Raw genomic sequence first — 23,154 nt, 5'->3', positions numbered from 1 at the left:
AAATATTATTTTTCATATCTAAGCTGCACTGCCATTTTGCTAGGAGTATTAAATGGCAAAAGAAAAACAAGCACTGGTCTCTTAAAATCGGTGGGCAACTTATGGCAAATCTTCACTGCTGTTCCCATTATTTTGTGCTCTATAAAAGCACCAAGTGGTGATAAGGAGCCCTAAAAATACCTGGCCAGCAAGGCTGGATTTTCCCTGCTTTAAATAATATCAGAGGAAGATGACCGGCTTCCACAGAGCTTCCTTGCAGAGCATCACATAGGAGATGGAAGGTACCTGATGAGAGAAAGAAAGTGAGAGGATAAAGCTTTTGAGCAGCTGTGCAGCCCTGGGTGAGAAGATCTTAGGGCAATCTCAGTTCTCTCTGCCATGGGTTTCTTGTTGAGGACCTGGAAATGAGACAGAGTCACATGCTCTGGACATAGATCTGCCAGTACTTCTCTCCACAATTTATTAGCCAATTTCAGACAAATCAGAAGAGGGGAAAATGCCTCCAGTGGAGCTGAAAGCTTACAAACTTAATGAAAAGAGGTGATTGATTAGAAACACCTTTACTGAATGTAATACTAGACACCAGAGAATCTACCAGGTGAGCCCTTCTGCAAACACAGGAAATGTTCCTACTGGAGTCTGTACTCAACCACGAGGTACAAATCCACAGAAAAGCAGGCTTGATTAGTCCTAATGTTTATGGAATATCTTTTGAAAGCTCATTGATTAGCCACTGGGAGAAGTCTACCATCTTCATTGCATCTAGGCACCGCAGGTAGGCAGTCCAGGTAAGTGAAAACAGGGTTTTCCTTCTCAAAATCTTGTGCTCCGCCAGATCCAGGCCCGCAGTTCCTCTGGAAGTGAGTCAAAAATTTGCAAGATAGAAGGGTTTCTCAAAAACCCATAAAGTATTATAATTTTGATTATTGTATTTCTTGTCACACTCTTGGTTTGCTAGGCATGCTATCAAGTAAAAGGAAAGAATAGGATCCTGTCATGAAAGCCATCCATAGAAATTAGGAAAATATCTTCTCTATCAACTACTTATATCATCACGCAGAATTAATTAAGGCTTTACTCATTAAGACTGTCTTCTAAAGAGTGATTAAAAATCTATATACACTTTATCATGTGTTATTAATTTCTGTAGGGTTTCCTAAAATGGGAATAAAGTAATTATGAAATAAAAAGCAGTGAAAAAGATTTTAGTTGGTAACCAAAAACAAAAAGCTGATAAATGTATTATGAGTTCAAAATTTCTCAGATACTGCCAGAAAAGAGAATTCAAAGATAGTAGTGGGTGCATGAATCATGATTTTAAAATTCCTGTTAGTGAACACATCATAACTTAAAGTTGAGATAAGGTCTTTAAATACCTAATAACCCCCCTTAATGCATTTAGTGCATTAAGTGTAAGTGTGTTTTCATTTTGTGCTTGCCAGGAATGTCGAATATCATTAGATAGTTAGGCATCCAATGAGGAGTCCCTGAGCCTTGAATCTTCCCGATAGGAAGTGAGTATCTGTCTGCTTTCTGATGTTTGGTGGTGGTGCTGGTGTGATGCAGCAAATGCAGTTTGTGATAGAAAAGCAGGGGGAGAAGATTTACGGTCACAGCTGGTGTCAAAATTCATTTACTTTCTTTGCTGGTGTTTACACTGCGGCTTTGAAGATTACTCTTGAATGATTCACTTCCTATTTAATGTTCTCATTAGACAAACCTGATCAACACAAGCCGCTAGACACTGTCTCATTTTGCAAAAGTACATCTTTTTTCTTGAACTGCATAGCAAATGGTTTCACTAAACCAGCTAAATCGACCCCTTAGGTCCAATGACCAAATTTAATAACTGTTCATCTTTGCTAAAGTACAGTGTTTAATGATCTCATTCATTAATACATCAATGGTTGCTTTGGCTGATTAAATTTCTTCCATCATTTTGACAGTATGATCTAAACGTAAGTACAAATATTCCATGTAAAGATGAAACGTATTCTGAGCTGATGTCATAGATTATTTCTTAACTCAATCCAGTAGCCCACCGGAGGAGCTCATGTTAGGAGCCTTCAAAATTGCTCTCCAGTGTGACATACTGATTGCTGTACTTGGGAGCCAGAAGCACTTGCATCGGTTTGAAGTCCAGGAAGGAGTGTGAGAGTTTGTCATCTAGTCCCTGGCATAAAGCACAGTCAGAAAGGATTCTTGGATTTACATAAAGCAAAATTAAATCAGGGAATGTTAGCATGCACTCATAAATTGATTTTATTTAGTAGCTTGTAAAGTCCATCACTGCGAGCTGCAATGACACTGGGAAGCAGTATCTTCTTAGGGTACCAACTCACATTTTATCATCTTATCAGGATTGTTTCACACAGGGAGATAATAAAAACATCTTCCTTCCCCTAAAATGGCACGTGACATTCATGTTATCTTCAACATCCTATTCTGATTGCTCTCATCCTTTGTTTTGCCTTTGTGAGAGCCTGAGACTGCTAGTCATAATATTGACTCAAAACACCTTTTTTAGGTCCTTTGAGTTCAGCCATTAAATAGTTTGCATCTGCCAACTTATTGCTCTTACACTAAACAATTCAACAGCTCATTTCTCGTCACAGATCCGTGGGCTGCATTAAATGAGAGAGCCTAACAGAAACTCACTGTTAAAGCAATTTTAAATGCCCTCTTTTACGGGCTCAAGGGACTGTGCTGCTGAAACACGGGTGATAATAAAAGTAGAACTGTTCAATCATATTCATGAGCTATTTCAGAGTGGTTCATTTCTAAAGGGGCAGAGGAGGCCCACATCTTTACAACTAGAGACAGAGGAGAACTAACTGCTTTCTTTTCTCCCTTAACTCTACTTAAGCATATCAGACAAATTAACTTGGTTAAATTCTTACTAAGCAGATTTTCTTTAAGGGCTAATGAATTCCTGAAAGATAATGAAAAAGTGAATGTAGCTTTATAATCTAAAGCTAAGTACAAAAATCTAGATCAAGTAGTTAACTGCATTTTCTTCCCAAATATGGTAGCACATAGCACTGAACAAGTTATCATTTGAAATAAAATTGAGAAGCAAACTATCGATGAAGAAGAAAAATGTAAAGGTGTCCTCTGTTTACTTTTTAATCATTTCTATAAGTAGAAAAATCCTGTGCTTTGACCTAGACAGCAATACAGAAACAATTGAAAGGTCATTGAATGAGGAATTTTGTTTTGCTGTAATATCTTTTCTGATTTCTATTGGCAATCTTAAGACTAAGTGTCAAGGGTTCATGTCTTCAAAATCAGAGCAGCAGTTGGCATTTTCATATGTAGTCCTAAAGGAAGGCCAAGGCTTTACTGAATATAGAAATTGTTTCTACTACTGGGTATGGGCAGAGTTTTTGCCAAGTAAGGTTGAAACATGTTTTGTTTATGGAGCAGTACAAGGAAATCGTACGATTGCTAATCATACACTTGGTTCTGGAGCTTATACTGCAAAGTTTAATTTCCACAGTTACCATTCTGGTATCATTCTGTATTAAAAGTAATGATTAAAACCGAGAATACCAAGAATATCTGAGCAAAAACTTATGTTTTTTATATATATATATATACCCAAAATACAGTGAAATCAATATGATAAAAAGCCCTTTTCAGAGCGTTAAAGGCACAACACATTGTGAATATCCACATGAGTTCATTAAAGATGTGGAAGGATGCATTTTCATAGAAATGCTCAAACAACATTTACACTTGGCATCCATACATTTTTCTCTATATATGCCCAAACGGATTAGACAAAAATTTTATTTTAACAGATAACTTTAATGCAAATAGTATTTTAAATTGCCTTTATTCCATACTAGGCAATCTTGCTTAACTTTTCCAGAACTTTCTGCATATGCCTACCCATTTAATCCAATAAATTATTTCCTGAAAAATTAGCACTTCTTGCCAGTGTCATCCATAGCAAATGAAGAATGTAAAGAAAATGTTTTTCAAAGAGAAGGGAAATAAAACAAAGAAGTTACAAAAATTTTGTATTGTAAGAGAGATTTTAAAAGACATACTCTTCACTCTTTTCAGTGGTAGAGGAGGCTAGTAATTATCAGTCACTCCATTGCATCATTTGTAATAATTCACCTGTAAGACTGATACAACTGAGGTGTTTTTGTGTTGGGGGGAAGGGGTTGTCTACCCTCTTTATGGATAAGAAGCTTGTAATTGATTTTTCAGAAGCTGTGAATACAAATTTATTTACCATTACTGAGGTGAAACAAGCTGATGCCACCGTGCTGAGTTGTAGAAAATCAAACCTATTTGTGCAACTAATTGTACTTTTCACCTGCTTTGGAAAATAAGTACTTGGGAATCCTTTTGTGTATGGTGATAAAATGAACACAGAACAGTGAGAAAAGAGCTACCGAAGCAAATGTCTTCTGTGAGTAGATAATTAGAACAGGGTGGGTGATTGCCCAGGGCTGCTGTTGACGGGATTTCATGTTTGATGCTTACCCATCATGAATTAACATAACATATGATTTATGTTTGTCAGTGTGGCAGCCGTTTGGAAAGCTGAAATGTTTGACAGAGGTAAATACATCTCCTAGTACAAAGGTCTCTCTTCCCTCTATTGCCCTTAGTTCCTTCTGTTTCTTCTAGCTGTGTTCCAAACAGAAGTGGAGCTTCTTTGTACATATTTAGGCAATAAACAGCTTTGCATTATAGCTATAGGATTCAAGGAGCAAGAGGTCCAGTTAAAGGGATTGTTTGCTCTCCAGAAGATTGTTCTCATCTTTTAAAAAACAGTTGTAGCTATGAAGGCGGAAAGACAAAACTGGAGAGGAGTCTGGATTATGGAGGCACCGGGAGGAAGGCTCAAGCTGTTGTGAGGTGGGTTCTCTGAACCTGGAGAGAGTATCTCTTTTAGCGGTCCTGTCCATACCGACACTGGCAGCCTGAGTTTCTCATTAAGGAAAACTTGGGACTCTCTGTTATAATGGGAAGTCCTATTTGCATAAACTATGAGAGTGTATATACTGAAAAAACTTTAATACAGTATATCATTGGTGCTTCTGCTGTGCTTCTGTGGTACAGTTTTTCTGATGTATAAGTAGTACTGTATTGATGGCCATTACGAGCTGTTTTGGGTCCTAGGGCAAATAGTCACTGTACTGATGATCCTCTTCTGTGCTGCCTTACATTTCCTCATGCTACAGCCCTCTCTCACACTTTCTTTCTTAATTTCTGGCACTTCTGGAGAGGCAGGTGGTGGGGCCTGATGGGCGTTTGGGAAGATGGGTCAGGTCAGAGCAAGGAGGGATGGCTGGGCCCTCTGTTCTGCCTCCCCCAACTTTCAGACAAACCCAGCGCTGGCTGGACCTGTGGATCTGTGAACCCGTGAGGTTGTGCATGTCCCCCCATGTGCATACGCTGCGGTGGGGCGAGGAAAGCAAGCAACTATTAGGATTTCTCCTTTACTGCATTAGATCTCAGTGTGTTGCTGTACTCAATTTGAGAGGAAAAAAAAATCTGTCACAGGCTCAATCACCTTACTACATTTTCTCTGTAGCACTGTAAGAAATGACAAAAAGAATAACGTGTGGGATAAGGGCACAAATAATTTACTTTTTTCCTCAGGTACTTACTTCTTCATTCTCTGAACAAAAGAACAGGAGGTCAATGAAGATCTGTGATTTTAACTGACTTTAATACTACCATTAAGCACCTTTAATTTTCAATAACTTTTGTGGCTTTTTCACCATTCTTCACAGTTTTCAGCTTTTCTTTCAAACTTTTGTCAAATCTTCAGGTTTCACTGAGACATTGACATTCAGTATCAGGCCTTCACGGTAAACTGTAGGTCTAGCATTGTCACAAGTTGTTTTCTTCACTGTGTATCTGTATTTGGAACACGTAGAGCTTTTCCTTGAGATAAGCATCTCTTATTTTATCCATGTATAAATATATGCATACTTGCCTATGTCTGCAAGACTAATTGCAGTGGTTTTATGCTTCCTTAGAATAAGTCTAATAATATGTATACATTGATGTACATACATCTATTCCACTAAGACTTTTCCTCTTCAACTTAGTGCAAGCAAATTGTGTTGAAACTTTCTATGGCTATTTGGAAAGAAAAGTCCTATCAGAATTTATGTTTCAAACATGCTCACTTTAATATGAAGTGATTTGATTGGTATTAAAAGCTGTTATTTTTTAAGGTTATTTACACTACATAATTTAATACTTTTTCTGAAGCTTAGTAGTTCACTGTTACAAAAAACAAACAGAAAACTTCAGTTGTCCTTAGACACCTGTCATACCTCTCCGTTTGTTAGAAAGCATTTCTCTTCTGACCATGAGACTTTGATTTATCTGTTACTCTATTTTATAACCTCTCCTATGGAGAGATTTTTATTAACTTATTTTTGTATCCTATCAAGAGCAGTGCTTTTGTTGTGCCTGGCAAGAAATATATTAAGATTGTGCACAGGAAGTAAATAATCATGTAAAACCAACTTTACTATGTCACTGGATCATCAAAAAGCTGGTTTTAATTTTTCCTTTCCACTATGAAATATTATGCTTCCTTATTTGACTGGTCTGACATTTTGAGCTACTTGGTAAGTTGCACAAATTCTCATGCCTTCTTCTGCTTCCTCCCACAGTACCCCCTAGGTTTGTGGTTCAGCCCAGTGACCAGGATGGGATCTATGGAAAAGCTGTAATTCTCAACTGCTCTGCAGAGGGTTATCCTGTTCCTACCATTGTCTGGAAGTACTCAAAAGGTAGGATTCCTCCTGTGATCACTGGGCACAGATTAATTCTGGTTTAGTAACAGCTTACTCACCTGTAAGTTACTGGTTTAATCTTCATATTGTCAGAGGTTTAATCTTCATATTGTCAGAGGCTGGCAGGGTGCAATAAGGGAAGTATCAGTCATGTTTATACTGTTCTTCTATCATTTCCCTAAGCACGTAGCGCTGGCCATTGGCATAGACGCAAGGCTCAGCTAGATGGACTTGTGGTCTGCCTTAGAGACGTCCTGGAGCTGTGAATGTGTGCCTGTGTTAGCTATGGCCTCAGCGGGCAAGTGATGAAAAGGACAGCTGAGAGAAAAGAGATAGTGCTTTAGTTGAAACAACCTCAGAACAAGGTTCACCGGCAGCATTTGGCTGATTTTTTTCCCCTTCAAAATCCGTGATAACATGGCAAATCATATCTTTTCAGCAAAGAAGAAAGGTCAGATAGCATTAGCATAAGCAGTAATTCAGTATGTGCTTAACATAATGCTTTAACATTTTCTTCTCATGTAACAGAGCATTAAAACTGGCTCCACTTGACCCTCAGTAACTATAGGAAATTGACTGCTTTTTAATTAAAATGTGCTGCCTGCTAGATTGCATCTTCTGGCCAGTTGTCTTCTGGTTGGTTTTAGCAAGAAAACAAACTCTCCAAACTCTGTATCCAATCTACATGAGTTAACTCTTTAAAAAGCAAAGCTAGGAGCAGTTGAGAAGAAATCTTTACGTAATGCTCCAGGTCATTTTTGGTTTCCTTAGGATCTAAGTCCAAATTATATTTGAAGAAAAAGGGTGGGGGAAATGTTCTTATCAAAGACTATTTTTGCTTTTATTGATAAATTCTGGTTTGTGGCAAGAAGGGTGCAGCGGTCCAAATGCCATTAATCTCAATGGTATATGGGTTTTTAATTATGAATATAAATCACAAAGAAGTAATTCTGTTTTGTTGTGTTTGTGTGCTGAAGGAGGAGGCCAAGCCAAGCTAGCTGAGTTGTAATTAACTGCGAATTGATAAGCATCCATCTCCATCTTAATAAAGGAGAAAGGGGTAGTGGTTTGATTTTAGTGACATTCTACCATCAAGTGACTGTTTTTAAGGTTTTCCACTAACAGCTCTGAAGTTTTTACATCAAAGAAAGTTTTAGTACATATGTGACGTAGGCAAAGCCATCAAATCGCAGTTTCATTTTTTGGCCAAAATAACTCTAGGTGAAATGGTAAATATTTTTACAAAAGCTTGTAATTTGCTAATGGATGACTGCAGTTTCAATACCTAGTCTAACTAAGGTGCTGTACAGATCTATAGGATATATGTTACATCTTCCTTTAAAGAGATATATTATATAATTGGTTTGTGAGCAGGGTTTGTGCCAAATTCTGAAATAATTACTGAGGTGAGGCCAGCAGGAGTAAAGCAGTCAGATCATAGCTCATCTGTAGGTACCACAACAGAGTAGAAAGGGCATCTGTACACCTGCAGGCAAGTTAGTGTCATTGGCTTTTCGTGTCAGGGAAAAGTAGAAAAAGAGGGTTCATTTTTTTGTACATCAGGATAGACAGGTAATGGAAATGGACTTGCTGTCTCTAAGGAATAATGAGAGTGATCAATACAGACACCCCATAATCAGCACGAATCTGTTGTTGACTTAAAGTCCTTCAGATGTAAAGAGGCAATGGGCACACACTGAAACACAGGAGGGTCTGTCTAAGGAAACAGTTTTTTACGGTGAGGGTGACTGAGCACTGGCACGGGTTGCCCAGAGAGGCTGTGGAGTCTCATCCTTGGAGATGGTCCTGGGCAACCAGCTTTAGGTGGCCCTGCTTGAGCAAAAGGCTTGGAACACATGACCTCCAGAGGTCCCTTCCAACCTCAACCAGTGTGTGATTCTGTGATTCATGAGCATGTAGTCCTCTTGCAGATTCATCCATGCAGTTGTGTGTGATAAGCTGCTGTCACTGCTGAGGAAGGACTTTGGCTGTAATAGCAGTAACAGTGCGTGTGAAGAGTAAGAAGCCTTTGCAAACTGTTACGCAAAATTTTGCCCAGTTGTAGCTATCCTCAGGAGTATCAGCCCTTTCTCTTCTGTGAACACCAAATTGTCCCCAGAATTTTTCATGTGAAGAAATATAAGACATGAGTGCTTGCATCTGTCTACTTGGGCAATCAATTGCAGACAGGTAGAGTTAGTGAAGCATAAATGTGCCTTCCAACTGAATGACAGGAAAAATGGCTTATTAAAGAAACAAAAATAGACAAAGGGGGAAGTGGGATATGCATGTGACTCAAATAGTTGAACAATCAACGATGGCAACTGATTTTTGTGAATACATTATCTCTTTAACATTTCTAAGTGCACAGTATCAGCCACCAGACCTTCAGTATAATTGTAAGTCCCCAAAGCAAACTCTTCTAGGACTAGAAGGATTTTTAGTATGCATGTCTGGTCTTTTTTAATATTCTAGATGTTGTAGTCATAGGTTGTTATAGCTTTCTATTTTATACTAAATCATTCCCCATAGTATTTATTCATAGTATTTCCTCCTGGGCTGACTCCGCCAACTGCATATAGTAATTAATGCTGACAGATATTAACTTCGTGTACAGAAAGTGGTATAAGAGACTTCCATTGAAGAAGACTACCTTATGATTTCCCTGAAAAATCCCATCTCCTGCTGCCAAAGTAGGTTGTAAACCCCTTTGTTACAAGAACCATATCTTAATATACACTTAGAGAGTCCCTAATGCTGGAGGAACCTGGACTTGTGGTGGGCCTCTGGACAGTATGGAATACTGACAGTATGGCAGTATCCTATTCCCTATTTCCTAAATCACCCAGTATCTTATTTCCAAAGAAAAGTAGGTTCTTTCTTAAAACCAAAGTTGATACAGAAATCTTGGGCTTCCTGTCTTTCTATGGACCTTCCATTTTTACATTACCACCAAACATGGCACCTCATGCCTGATTAGTGGTCTGAGCTTTTTGTTTCTTTCTTTCTTTGTATTTTTTTTTTAACAGCCTGAATAAATACTGGCTACAAACATGGCAGAACAGAGATTTTATGTGTCATCAGTCAGTCAGCTGTAGGAGGAAGCAAGCAACACAGTCACTGATGTGGTTTTCCACGTTATCCAGAGTTTTATAAACAAGGTGCTAGAGTTCCCTTGAGTATGCCATGTTTACTAAAACAGACATCCCTCTTAGTCATAAGAAATTCATTTGGTGTATGCATTAGGGATGCATACTTATATGACTGTTCAACTGTAATTGTCAATAATTTATCAGCCTCTAAATGTACAACAAATGTGCCTTTTTACCCATGAGCTGTCTGAAAATCTCCTTCATTTTCTTTCTCCCCCTTTCTGGTTCTTCCACTCCTGCTTCATGCTCCTTTTGCCCCTTTACCTTTAACATGGGCAAATTATTGCTACTATTACATTCCAAAAGTCTTTCTTCCTTCCATTTAATGAATTCAGTTTGGCAAAGAACCATTCTGTTTCTTCTGATGATGTCAGAAGCGATGCGTATTTTAATCGAATTGAGCCTCTAAGAACAGGAAGCTATAGTTTCTGCCTTATTTTAAAAAAACTCACATGCTTTCCTTCCTAACTAACCTATTTCCATGGGGGTCCTGCTTTAGGTGCCGGGGTTCCTCAGTTCCAGCCGATTGCATTGAACGGTCGTATCCAGCTTCTCACAAATGGCTCCTTGCTGATTAAACATGTGCTGGAAGAAGACAGTGGATACTACCTCTGCAAGGTCAGCAATGATGTGGGAGCAGACGTCAGCAAGTCCATGTACCTCACTGTTAAAAGTAAGAACTAAAACACTTCTCTGTGATCCAGATATTACTGTTGAGCGAAAAAGGCTTGTCTACTGCATCCTCAGTTTGGAGGGAGGGGAGGTGGGGAGGGAAGGGAGAGGTTGGTTTTGTTGGTTTTAATGTAATATTGGTATTCAGCTGCATGTGGTAGCACCTGGAAGTTAGTATGGTTAACAATAAACGTTGTTTAGTAGAGGGAGAAAAGGGGACTTAAAGATTAAAAGGATTAACATCTCATTTCAAAAATTTGTATCCAGTCTATAAGCCACAGCTGAGTAATGAAGGGGAAGTAAGAAAATTCTTTGGTCAAGGGTAAAAAAACAACAAAGGAGAAATACTCACAGCAACTGTTACAAATCTCAGAAGTTGAAGAAAATATGGATTAAAAAGTCCCTTTATCAATTCTCAGGATACCACAGATACTGTAGGTACAATTACAGTAGATACCACAAGATGCTATAACATACTATAAGATACTATAGATACAGCCACAGCAGTCATTTGGATTTAGCCACTGGCAGATAACTTTCAGAAAATGCATCTAATGCTGTTGAATCTGAAGTGCATACACAACCTATCTGTACTTTCTAGGCACAAGAGATGAAAGCAATCCAGTTTTTAGGTGTATGTTAGCTATAACTCCTTCAAACATGAACATAGTTGAGAATATAGAGGAAATATTACGGAAAAAAAAGCTGTGGAGATAGTATAATTTCTCACTAGAGAAAAAAGAGACTATTGACACTTCAGCATGCCAGATGTTCCTGTACGACCTATTAGACCAGTACTGAAGGAGGTCACCAAGCCATGCACTTTCATGTTTGTAGCATTTTTGAAGATTGGCTGAGTGCTTTGAAGTTCTGAGATGTCAATTAGCTTGAAAAAGGTTTGCCCTTGAAAGTAAAAAGATTATTTTTTTTCTGAAAGGAAGGAAAATCCAACTTATTCTCCATCGGAGAACTAGACTTTAGACCACTGGTGTTTAGGTTTCAGGGTGTTGTTTGTTTGTTGTAATGTCAGAGAATGAATAACTAAGTTCTTTGAAAGGAAGAGTGTCAACTTTGTTAGATTTGCAAGCCCCAGTACCTCAGATGTCCTCTCCATTTTGATTTACCATAGTGGCTTCGTCTTCTGAAAAAGTAACATGATATCCCAACCTCTCAAGCAAGCATATTAATTGCATACTTTTTCTGTGGATCAATGGAAGTTCCAGCTTCTGTGGTTTCCCTAACTGGCCGGTTTGGGGCCAATCTTCAACTGTAGTAGCAATGCACTGCTGTAATATGCTACAGAAAAACAGCTTTCCTCTGGTTGGCAGCTATGCACACTGTCTGTCTGATCACTGCATGCAGTTTCATGTGTGATAAAAGAGCATCCCTTATCAAATAAGAGCAGGAGCTTCCCTGGAGAGTCAGTTGCTGTTTGAATCTAATGAAAACCCCTCCGGCTCTGAGATAGCAGGCAAGCATGTCTGTACACCCTCACACATCCACACTAACACACGTACTGCTCCCAGCACGGCTGTTAGAGCAAACGGCGTTAGCGTGTTGGTGCATGCGTAGAAGAGGCACAGCTTTAGCTTTAATCAAGCACACATTAAGGACAAGCTGCTTTGGGGAAGTGTGCCATGGTGGGCTTCAGGTATAGCTGGATCGCCTGTTCTGGTGGTGTGGTTATGGCACATAATACTTGCACCTGGTCAGGTGGAGTGACTCCAAAGTAAGGGCCTGGACCTGCCTTTATCTTGTCATTCTTGTGACAAGATATCACAAGATCTGCCTGTATCTTGTCATTCATTGTTTTCTTTTTCTCTGTGGTTATTCTGGCTCCTTTTCCCTCTCCCCCACAAGCCTGTTTCTGGACCCTAGTCCTCAGGTATAGCCCTACTACTAGATAAAAACCTTGGGCTTCCTTCATTAAATTCACAGTGTTCTTAATTAGTTGATCCTGCTCCACAAGGTCACCCTAAATGCCTTCTTTACTCAGAGGCAGAAGGTGAGACCTGGCCCAGGCAGTTGTTTCTGGGTGACAAAGTTGGTAAGAAACAGCCTTCCAAAACATAAACAAAGATTAGCATCAATACATCTTGTGGCTTCCTTGTGACAAATTGGCTTCCCACCTTCCTTCAGCCTATATGTGGGTTGTCCGTGAGCAGTAGCTCGAATCACCTCATAAAAAAGCAGAGTGGCTTAGATGATAGATTTAGTCACTGATCATGAAACTAGACTGCCTCTCAGAAAGACAGACATGGCAACAGTCCCTTTACAGCTGCCTCCGTCACTTCTTACCTGTCCCTTGTACCACAGATACCTCATGTATGCAGGTGCTAGCCATTGATAGCATCAGTGCGAACTTAAAAAAAACCCTCTTATGCCCAGGTGATTCTTCTCCTCCATGTTTGATAAAAGTTTCCACCTACTCTTTTAGTAACATTGCTGGATAAAGTTTTGCCTTTCATCGATCCTGTGACAAATCTCTTAAATGAGACTGGATGCTTTATTCTTCCAGAACTTCCAGTGTCACCTGTATGTAAACAGAAAAGCTATTGACCTTTGGCAAAAGAGGGTAGACAAATTTTTGTTTTGGTAGTTCAGCAGTGGACAGAATAAACATTGACCTAATATACTTCCATGACCCTACTACCTCTAACATTAACACACTTTTTCTTAGTGAAAAGCCAGCTCAAGCTATAAACCAACTTGGCTTGCTTAACAAGACTCTTAATGATAAGAAGGAAATGATAGGAATTCCAGATACACATTTATTTAGTGCCTCAGTGTTTGTTGCGTGACACCTTCACATTAGAGAAGCTGGTCTAACTTCTTGGTTGAAGGGAGATTGTATGAGGAGGGAGTGCAAAGAAAAAAGATGAGAGGAAAAGAAAGAGGCTTCAGGAATACTAACAGAAATGTGAAAAGAAAGAACTGCCAGAGTCGATGCTGAATCAGGAACCACAGGGCTAGAATGGCAGCCATGAAAGCAGAGAATCTTCACTTAGCAGCTATTATCCTTCTCCCTTTCTTTTCAAGAAATAGACATAAAAATCATGATCAGTTATTTTTTTCTCTTCTTCTGAACCAAGGATAAGTAGTCCTCAAATTTCTTATCCACCATATTAGAAAATTATGAGAGAGATCTGGAATAAGGAATCTAGTGCTGTCCTGAGAAATGACTCCTGGTGCTTGGGATGAGAAGACTTCTAAAGAATTTCTATAAAAGATAATGAGCCTTTAACATGAAGGGAAGAACTAAAATTATTTAAAGGTTGCCTGGGAGTCACAAGGGAAGAGATGTCTGCTTAAAATGGCCTGCCTGCCTGCCTTCATCTGAATAAACATCACACTTCCTAATTCCACTTTAGGGGCTATATATAACATGATAGAATGGTATTGTGAAAAATTTCCTCTTGAAAAGCAGGCTTTCATTAAGGTTTGTATGTTCCTGTGTAAATAATCTGTTGGAGGCAGTCATGTTAGCTCTGCCCCTTCCTAAATCCATCACTTATTTTCATGTCAGTGTGGAGACTGAGAGGTCTTAATCTGATCACCAAAACATTTCCAACAAATCCTATCTGCCAAGAAAACAGAATTGCTTCATTCACTTTCCTCTCAAATATGGTTCTTAATTATTTGCATTATATGTGTTTAATACATAAAGCTCATGCCGTCAGTCAGACCCACACCTCCTTCCAGCAGGAACATACTAATCCCAGCTAATACTTTTAACACTGAGTTTCACCACTTGAACATTTTTTAAAAAAACTTCTAAAATTGTTATCTATGACAAGAGCTGGTGGAATAACAGAAGAAGAGGCTGTTTTGGAAAGGGAGCCTGGTCACAGTGTAAAAGTGAGTCTAGTGCCCTGTTTCTGCGGCTACCCTGGGTCTTGGCTGTGGTAATTCACCACCCTGTGCTTCTGCTGCCTCTGCCTCCTTTAGTGCCTCTCGTCCACATTGACCATGACCTCTTCCAGGCAAGATTTGTTTCTCTCCATCTTCAGACAACTCATGGAACAAAGAGGCCCTGATCACATAACTAGCTACTACTGTAAAAGAAATAAAAATAATAGTAGTTAGAAACACAAACAAGCCCAAAAGATGCTTATGAAAAGGGATTCTAATCTAGTGAAGCTGTTTCCTCCACTGCTAGCTAAAAGTTTTCCACTGTATGGCTGAAGCACTACAGGATTTGTTTATTAAAATGGATAGAAGTCTATGCCTGGCTTCCTCCATGAAACTTTATCTGGGCAGGATAAAAGCACACCTCCCACGTGGCCGGTCAAATGAGTTTGCTTTGCTGCAACACGTGCAGTAAAGCCAGCAAGCTGTGATGGAGAACTCCCTGTGCTCTGCTCACCAGGGTGCCTCTAAATGCTCATTTTAGACTTTAGGAAAATAATTCCTTGTTGAGAATATAGGAATGTCGAGATCTGTCCAATTGCTACTTTTCCTTGTGTATGAAAAGAATAGTACTTATACATAGATGCTATCCTTTTGTTTATGTCCAATTTCTCATTAAAAAGGCATATATCCCACAAGATGTCAGTAAGGGTGGCATTGCCTGTTCTGCATTTGCAAAGATAGATTATCCTTGCTATGTTGTACAGGAAGATAAAAATCACCATCTCTAACACCTTCAAAAAATGCTTATAGGAAGAACAGCAATCACACTATGTCAAATTCACCTGAGCCCAGTTATTTTGATATTTCTTAATCTCTCCTTGCTCCATTTTTCACATTTCCATGGTCTGTAAATAGTGTTTTCTGTGGCAAAAGAAAAGAAAGTCCCCTGATCTGATTGTGTCCTCTGTTTTACTGGGGTTTTTTTCCTGACATTCTGCCATCTTTAAACAAAGGGCTTTTTCATTTTTTTGCTTCTTCATACTCATTTTGTGGTTATCTCAGGTAGAGTGCATTTTTGTCCAATGGACAAATTTGGCCAAAATTGGTAAAAATCTCTAACTGGATTACTTGCATATCTCCTCAGAATGAAAGAATAAGGTAAGGGGAAAGAAAACCAAAAATCATTTCAGTGAACTGAAACTACTCTTGTATCCCAAAGTGTCCTTTCTCATGAGCTGACGAGCTGCCCTTGCCTACCTTTGCCCTTACTCTCATGACAGGCAGCTCTCTATTTCACCAGCTATTTCTTGGCAAACAAAGGCAAAAACTGTGTTAAATATGAGGATGTGAACGAACTACAGTACAGCTCAGTTTAAATTCCAAATCAGTGGTGATGGATTGTTAACACTCTCTATCTGTTTTAATTACTTATTTATTTTCATTAAATGCACAGTCTAAGAGATGCTGTAAGAAAGCTACGGTAAATCTTGGAAACATGAAAATTCTCCCTAGACACAAGTACTTTCTCTTGTTAGTAAAACAGCCCATTTTTTTCCTAATGAGGTCCTCCCACTGTAAGAAATGAACAGGGTCTGAATGCTGTTTTCTGCCTCTTCAGACCATTGGCACAGCTTTGATTTAGGGACTTGCGCTTTAATCACCCATCATGTGTCATTACCCCGACAGGCGGCAGCAGCCGCAAGATACAAGCTCCAATAAATTGCACTGAAAATCGCTGAAGCGATCCTTTGTTGATTTTCCTTTACAGCTATTCAATGGCAGATCAGCTGTCATAACAACACAGTGCCTGTGGCAACAGGGTGAAATTAAACGTGAAGTATGTTCAAGGTAGCTGGTAGAAAGCTGGAAAATCCCTTTTCTTCTGTACATTCAAATGCTTTCTACTTCTCTCAGTAATGCCAAGCCTGTGGCAACTGGCTAAAACGAATGCTTTCTCTTGTAAGATAATTGCCAGATGTACTGCAGTACAAATACTCAAGTGCTTTTGTATGCAAATCTTTGCAATACTCTCATTTAAGGAAAAGAGGGGAGGTAAGCACTTACCTCTTTTTAAAAAAAAATATTTTTCTAATTGGATGCAAGGAGAAAAAGAATATAGCAACCCTTTTTCTTTTCTTCAAGGCTGGCTGCACAACAATGTTTCTAGCAGGAAGGTGAAACAGATTTCTCTCCTGCTAGCTAGCTAGCTAGAAAGTGCACATAGGCTCTGCTCTATCTTTTCGATTTGTATGAACAATATCATATTTATTGTCTTTTTCAGAGTAGTTGTCTCTCTCAGCTTTATGTTGTCCAAATAGCAGCATTCAAAAGGAAGCATGGGTGAGGTTTATTTTCAGAAATTTTCTTTCTATTGAAATTTTCACAATGGATATAGAATATTGAGGCTTTCCTGAAAAATGACCCATTTAACAAAGTTGTGATGAATTCATCTTTTCAATACCTTCACATCTTCATTTTTCTTAGAAAGCCTCGTAAGAGATAGGATTCACAAGGTATGTACTCTAGCTGCTGTTTTATTTTCTCCCTTTACTGAACAGGAGTAATACTTAAACACAGCCAAAGCACAGATATTTTAACAGCGTGTCCTCCTTTCTCAATCTTAATACCTCTTGTGTCCTGTTAAATCAGAGAAGGTTTTAAATGGCGCTCAGATTGCAGTGAACTCCGTGTCCAGGTTTGGCCAGCTGTGGTCAGTAGACTTCTGAGCAACAGGGATCATTTCAGATCAAGGATTACAGTTCCTATGTCTCTGAACACTGCTGAAACAAGACTTGAAAATAATGTCTGCTCTGCTCTCCTCCTCCAGTTGAGATGGTGGTGTTGCAGTGATTGATACGAGCTAGGTAGATAACCCATTCGTAATAACCTTCATCGAGAAAGTAAGCCCACAAATTTCAGTATATTGTATTTGGCACAATACTGCAAACCCTACTGTGCCAGAAGGTAATAAATGGTAATCCTGAAAGGCTCTTATCTGGGAGGAAATATTCTGAAAATTATTCTTACTGATAATTTGGGGGGTTGTTTTCTTGAAAGAGAATTCAAAACATAACTATTCAGGTTTAGGCCTGCCTTCATGTGAAATGTGAATGAATACCATTCTGGAACACAATATGTCTCAATAACCTTTTAAGGAAAATATAAGCCAGTAAGCATAGGACACTTGACAGCCAGAATTTCAGGATTACTCATCTTGGAGTTACTCATTACTCATCTACCAGGCTTAGTTTAGTAAACATTACTCCTCCTCCTAGTTTGATAGAACAGGTGGAACATCCTCAAAACTCTGATGTTCATTGTTGTCTTCCTTTCCACCTCCAGCTGCAGAGAGGTTGAGTGCCCTGCTCCTAGCTCTGCCACTGTGCCCCTCCTGGGCTCTGTGCCGACTCTAAGCCTCGTTCGGGAGAGCGGGCAGAGACCATCCGAGGGTGCAAGTCACTGCTCGACCCGCAGCTGCTCAGCTGGCTCCTTCGGGTGGAACAGCTTTGCAAGGCACACTCAGAGCATCGTATTCAGAAGCACAGCAGTGGAGCACTAAGTGGTTGGAGCTGGATGTGATGGCATTTAGAGGCTGTGGTGACCTTTACCGTATGAATCTGGAGCTGGAAGATGGGAGAGAAATGAGTAGACACGGTAATTAAATTTGAACATTTATCTCAGAAATTCTCATCAGAACACACCACACTTAAACAAAAAAGATTCTTTTAAAAAGATTTTTTCCGGTGTTTTCTTAAAGTAGTAAACTATGCAAATTATGAAATGGTTCTAAATCTCAAAGCCAGCTACACAAAACTCTGTCTTAATACAAATAAGTATTATGTTCTGATAGGTTATTTCTTTTTTTCCTTTAATCCATGTGGTAGAAGAGTAATGACTAAACACTAACAATGCCCATAATTCAGTAGCAATGTTTACTGGTTTATCTAGAGTCAACTTGATTTCAAATGCAGCATGTATATAGGTACACAGTATAATTTTTCTTGAATATTTACCTTAAGGGGCATTTAATGCTTATTATGTATATAAGTCCCTGTATTTTCATGCTTCTGTTTTGTTAAGCCAAATAATTCTTCTGAGTAACATTTTAAAATATAGATGCTGCTGAGAATATATTAGTTTCATTTGTAGGGTGGGGGCTGTATGCAGCATGTTTGCTGGGTTTAATGTTGGCTTCTAGTGGAGGAAGCGCATGCATGATCTATTGTTGCTTATTTTTATATTTGCAATGTCATCAAGAGTTGGGCCTACATCTCACTAACAAAGATTAAATAAACTTAAATCAAGAGAGCATTGTAAAGCAATAGTGGGATGTAAATTAATTTAGCAGGTATGTGCAGTACACATGACTATTCCACTTCAGAAAAGCTAGTTGTTATAGTACTGTGTTTTTCCCTTTCTCTTTTCCTTTCCCTTTTCCTTTCCCCTCGTCTCTTTTCTCTGTGTCTCGTCATGCCAGCTTTAAGGTACATCTCATTTACAAAGTAACTGTGTTCCAGCACGCCAAAGCCTCAAAGCTCAAAGAGGACATCATTCTCGTGTCACACATCATTTTCCCTTCACACCCACTGGTGCTTCTTCCTCTTCCTCGCTGTCGCCATTCTGCAAACCTCACATGTCTGCCATGACTTCCTCCTTTTTTAAAAATCCTTTTCCATCCCACATTCATTCCCCTATCTCTCCATTTCACAGCTCCCCATTATTATTCGCATATGAGTTTAGGATTTGCAGGATGCTATCTGAACAGCAAAAATAGTGAACAGAGTCTTAAATTACAATATTTCTTCTTACATATCAGGGGTTCTTCTGCACTTTGAATCTTTTCAGCACAGTCTTTTTCAGCAAAAGACCTATGTTTCAAAAGCTTATTCACTGTTTTTTGTTATTGAATGCTGTCATATGACCTGCATTATGATTCTTTATAATTATTTGTTTATTTATTTATGGCTGACTGTTTATCTGTATGTTTAATTTGATGTAAAAACCTAACTTTTGCATGAAAAAGGAAAGAGTCATTGAGTTATAATAATAATAAAAAAAATTACAATGGCTTAAAAAATGTGTAGGATATAAACTATGAGTATTAAGTGACACAGACACCAAATCAGTTGCATACATTTTTCTGTATAATTCTCCTGTAGTAAAAGAAAAATGTAAAAAAGGTAGTTTATTGCAAATATCCTATGCTTGGGATAAGAAAAGTTTATTTCTTTTTAAATATAATATCAAATGTCTCTATTAACCAAAGACAATCTTTTACAACTGCTTCCATCAGTGCAATTTTAAGCTTTTTTTTAAAGCAAGCAATTTTGCCTTCAAATATAAAGAAAGTGTCATTTTTTTGTAGTACTTTATTTTACTCTTCAAAATACTTTTTCAAGAATTACATAGTAGCTTTGTTCATAACTCTCTGAAAGTCCTACGATGGTACTCAGTATAAATGCTGTGTATAGATTCTGTGATAATCAACATAAAAAAAAAATTAAATTTACATCTGGGAGGCACATTAAAGGAACAGAAAAGGCAAGGTATGAAGAAGAGCTGTCTACAAGCTGAAGATGCTGTATACAGGAGAATTCAAGGCATTGCTTCCTATACCCCTTTCGGCTGTGCATGTCAGGTATAATCAGAAGGAAGGATTTGCAAATGCAGATTTTCTTTTGTAGTCTAGATGTATTTGCTTTGTGGGAAACAGGTTTCCTTCACCTTGGAATGTGTTCCTAACCATTAAGATTCAACCTCTGCCTCAGCATGTGAACTCCCATCCACGTTGTTTGTTCAGATATTTGTTTGGTATGTGGTGCTTGAACATATCTTAATCCGTCGCTTTTATGTTTCCTGGGAAAAAAAGGAAGTGTCCACTTATGGCCGCAACAATTGATTTCTGAGTGTCTTCACAGCATAGATAACTAAAGAAGCATGGCTCCATTTTTAGATAAATCTTATTAGGATCCTGCAGGGTTAAGGAATGAATCGATTTGGTCTGTCAAACCAGGAGCTAATGAAAGAATGAGCTCTTACTGTTGGCCTAATTACTTATGATTAATCTAACCGAATCCAATTTTTTTTTAACTGTCTCCATCAGGCCACAGAATGATTAGTCTTACATTCACTTTTTGTTTTCTTTTCCATACTGAGTTAGAATATTTGATCATGTAGGAATTGTGTTGTCTGGGCAGTATGTACATCTTTGAGACATTGATTTTACCTTCTCTATCATTGTTTATTCAGTGCTTAGCTTCCATCTGGCAAATTTCTGGTAGCCTTTGAGAAAGCAGTGTCACGTAACTGTATGGATGTAGGTGAACACACAACCAAATTCAGAAAAGATAAACAATTCTTCAGGGAGGGAATAAATGCTATTGTTCCAACTACAGTTCTTGATTTGTGAAACAGTATTTTCTATTAAAATTGTTATCTTGTTTAGAAATGTGCAAACCCTCCTGCTGACTTTGCAAAAGTGTAAGCAACAGTATCCATTAAGAATTTAGGTGTTTATGAAAGTTGCCCACTGTCTGCATTTATCAGAACATAAGAACAGAGCTGTCTGTGCAGGTAACAAGTAGGTCCATGTGATTGCTGTTGCGAAATTGTTTTAGCTGTGGTAGCTGTGAGTCTTCACCCTGACATATTCCCTCGTGCAAGCTGATGTGTTCTCAGACGGTTGAGGAAGTGGCCCAACATGGGCAGGTATTGGCAAAGATGATGTTTAAACTCCCTGCTTTTACAATTGAAACTTCTCCTGCTGAAAGCTTCTATACTTAATTTTGCAAAATATCATGTGATGTCATTATGCTGTAAAAGTCCAGCAAGATCTCTTTCTCTGTTTGATCTATGTAACTTAATGGCCTCAGTTACCAATATCTGTGGGTGCACATGTGCATGAACACATGGGCGCTCACATAAACATGTTGTTTGACGCTCATCTAAAAGAAAGAATGCAAAAAGGAACAAAACTCATCCAGATGTGGTCAGATGGTATAGGGTTTTCCTGAATGTACTTCTTACGCTGTTTACTTAGCTGTAATGCAGCTTTCAGAGAGACACATGAAATGATTGATCTTTGGCTGATGGGATGGAGCTGTCTGATTTCAAATCTTTGCAGCAAAAACCAATTATGCATCTAGTTTTTTAGCAGAAAAAATATTTAGAGTTATGATGGGAATCCTGCCTTCATTAAACAGAATTCTTCTTGTCTTTGACATTCCTGTTAATTTTTTTGCATTAAATTTAATCTCTAAAGATACATTCTCCAAAAAATGCATCCTAAATATTATGTTCCTAAAGTAATTTCTTCATTCTTAAAGCAGAACTCTAATTTATAAAAATAGTATGTATACAATTGTCTTTCATGTAATCAATGGCATGCTGAAGGATGCTTAGCAAAGCAGATCACTATTTAAGAATTTAAACATATATTGCTAGGAGTTGGTTTGCGTTCGGGGTTTTGTTGTTGTTTTAAAATTTGGCTTAAACTTTTATGAAAAAGTCGGTGCATATATATTGTATGCCGTACTCTGTAAGTATATATAATCGAGCTCCAGCAAATGTAGTAAGTCTTTGGAAACGAGCAGTAAAACACCAGTTGATGTCAGTAGTCTGGCTTTCAGTCAACACTGCAAGTTCTCTCAGTTCCATTTCCCCATTCTGAACTCTTCTTTTATTAGTTAAAATAAACTCCTAAATCATATCATCAGTGACCTAACAAGAACATTTTTTTACTAATTGACATGTCATATTGAGAGATAAGTACCTGAGAAACAATCCTGTTCTCCTCTTATTTCCATCTCTTTCCTCACAAAGGACAAAGGTTTTCAAAGGATCAAATGTCTTTTCTGAAAGTTAGCTGATACAAACTTGTGACCACAAAATGAGAGAGAGACAGAAAAAAGAATACCTAACAGAACTATTACATAAGCACACTTTGTTGCAAATCTTCAGAGCAGTAGAAAGACCATCTGTTAGAGGTTTATTTTTCCTGACTTTTAATTACTAGTCATTGATTTTGGTAATTGCACACATGTACATACACAATAGTGCAGCAGGATTTCACTTCTGTGGTCTTGTCTCAAAACTGGCTTTTAAAATGAGTGCTGATTACTCTAAGTGCTCCATAAGAAAGCAGTGCTCTGCTATTTTTGTCTTACTTTGCAGTGCAGCATAACTGTTGCATTTACAACTGGTACAGGTCGGCTCTTTGCCATGCACTTAGAGCCATAAACTCATACTTTCAGCAAGGAAAATCTCCTGCTATCAGGTTTTTAAGTGGTTTCAGCCAAGCTGAAATAAGGAAGAACAGACTTTTCCTAAGTTGTTGCATATTGTTGTTGAAAATCCAATTACCATTTGCTAAACGCCCGTCTCTAAGATTTCAGTAATAGTTAAGTGAAGTTCCTACTTTTTAGGGAAAATGGGCATGCACCTAAATGGTGAGGAAGACCATTACAGGAGTGCATATCCATCCTGGGTGCCCTCAGGAGGTTTGCTGACTCTGTGTAGCATCTGTGTCTGTTCCCAGATGTATTTCGGGGAACTTGCCGGTGGAGAGACAGATGTGAATGAGGACTTCTGAGTTTTGATTGCTTATAGTGACCCTTGCCTTTCTGGATCTACTTTGTTTCGGCATTCCCACCAGAATAACTCATTGTAGAGAGGTGCTAACACACTCCCTTTTTGGTCTT

The 23,154-nt window shown here is 38.5% G+C and overlaps 1 protein-coding gene across 1 annotated transcript in view; it reads left to right on the top strand.

Moving 5' to 3' along the window:
- DSCAM (DS cell adhesion molecule) overlaps positions 1–23,154 on the top strand; it is a 408,129-nt gene that overhangs the window by 247,598 nt on the left and 137,377 nt on the right. Inside the window, exons 10-11 of the mRNA XM_072852157.1 lie at positions 6,657–6,776; positions 10,431–10,604. Coding sequence (XP_072708258.1) covers positions 6,657–6,776; positions 10,431–10,604 — 294 coding nt within the window. The remainder of the gene's footprint in view (positions 1–6,656; positions 6,777–10,430; positions 10,605–23,154) is intronic.

This window comes from Ciconia boyciana, chromosome 1 (assembly GCF_034638445.1).
Source record: "Ciconia boyciana chromosome 1, ASM3463844v1, whole genome shotgun sequence".
Taxonomy (NCBI): Eukaryota; Metazoa; Chordata; class Aves; order Ciconiiformes; family Ciconiidae; genus Ciconia; species Ciconia boyciana.
Note: the sequence above shows the minus strand (reverse complement) of the source record. Positions and strands in the feature narration are given on the sequence as shown.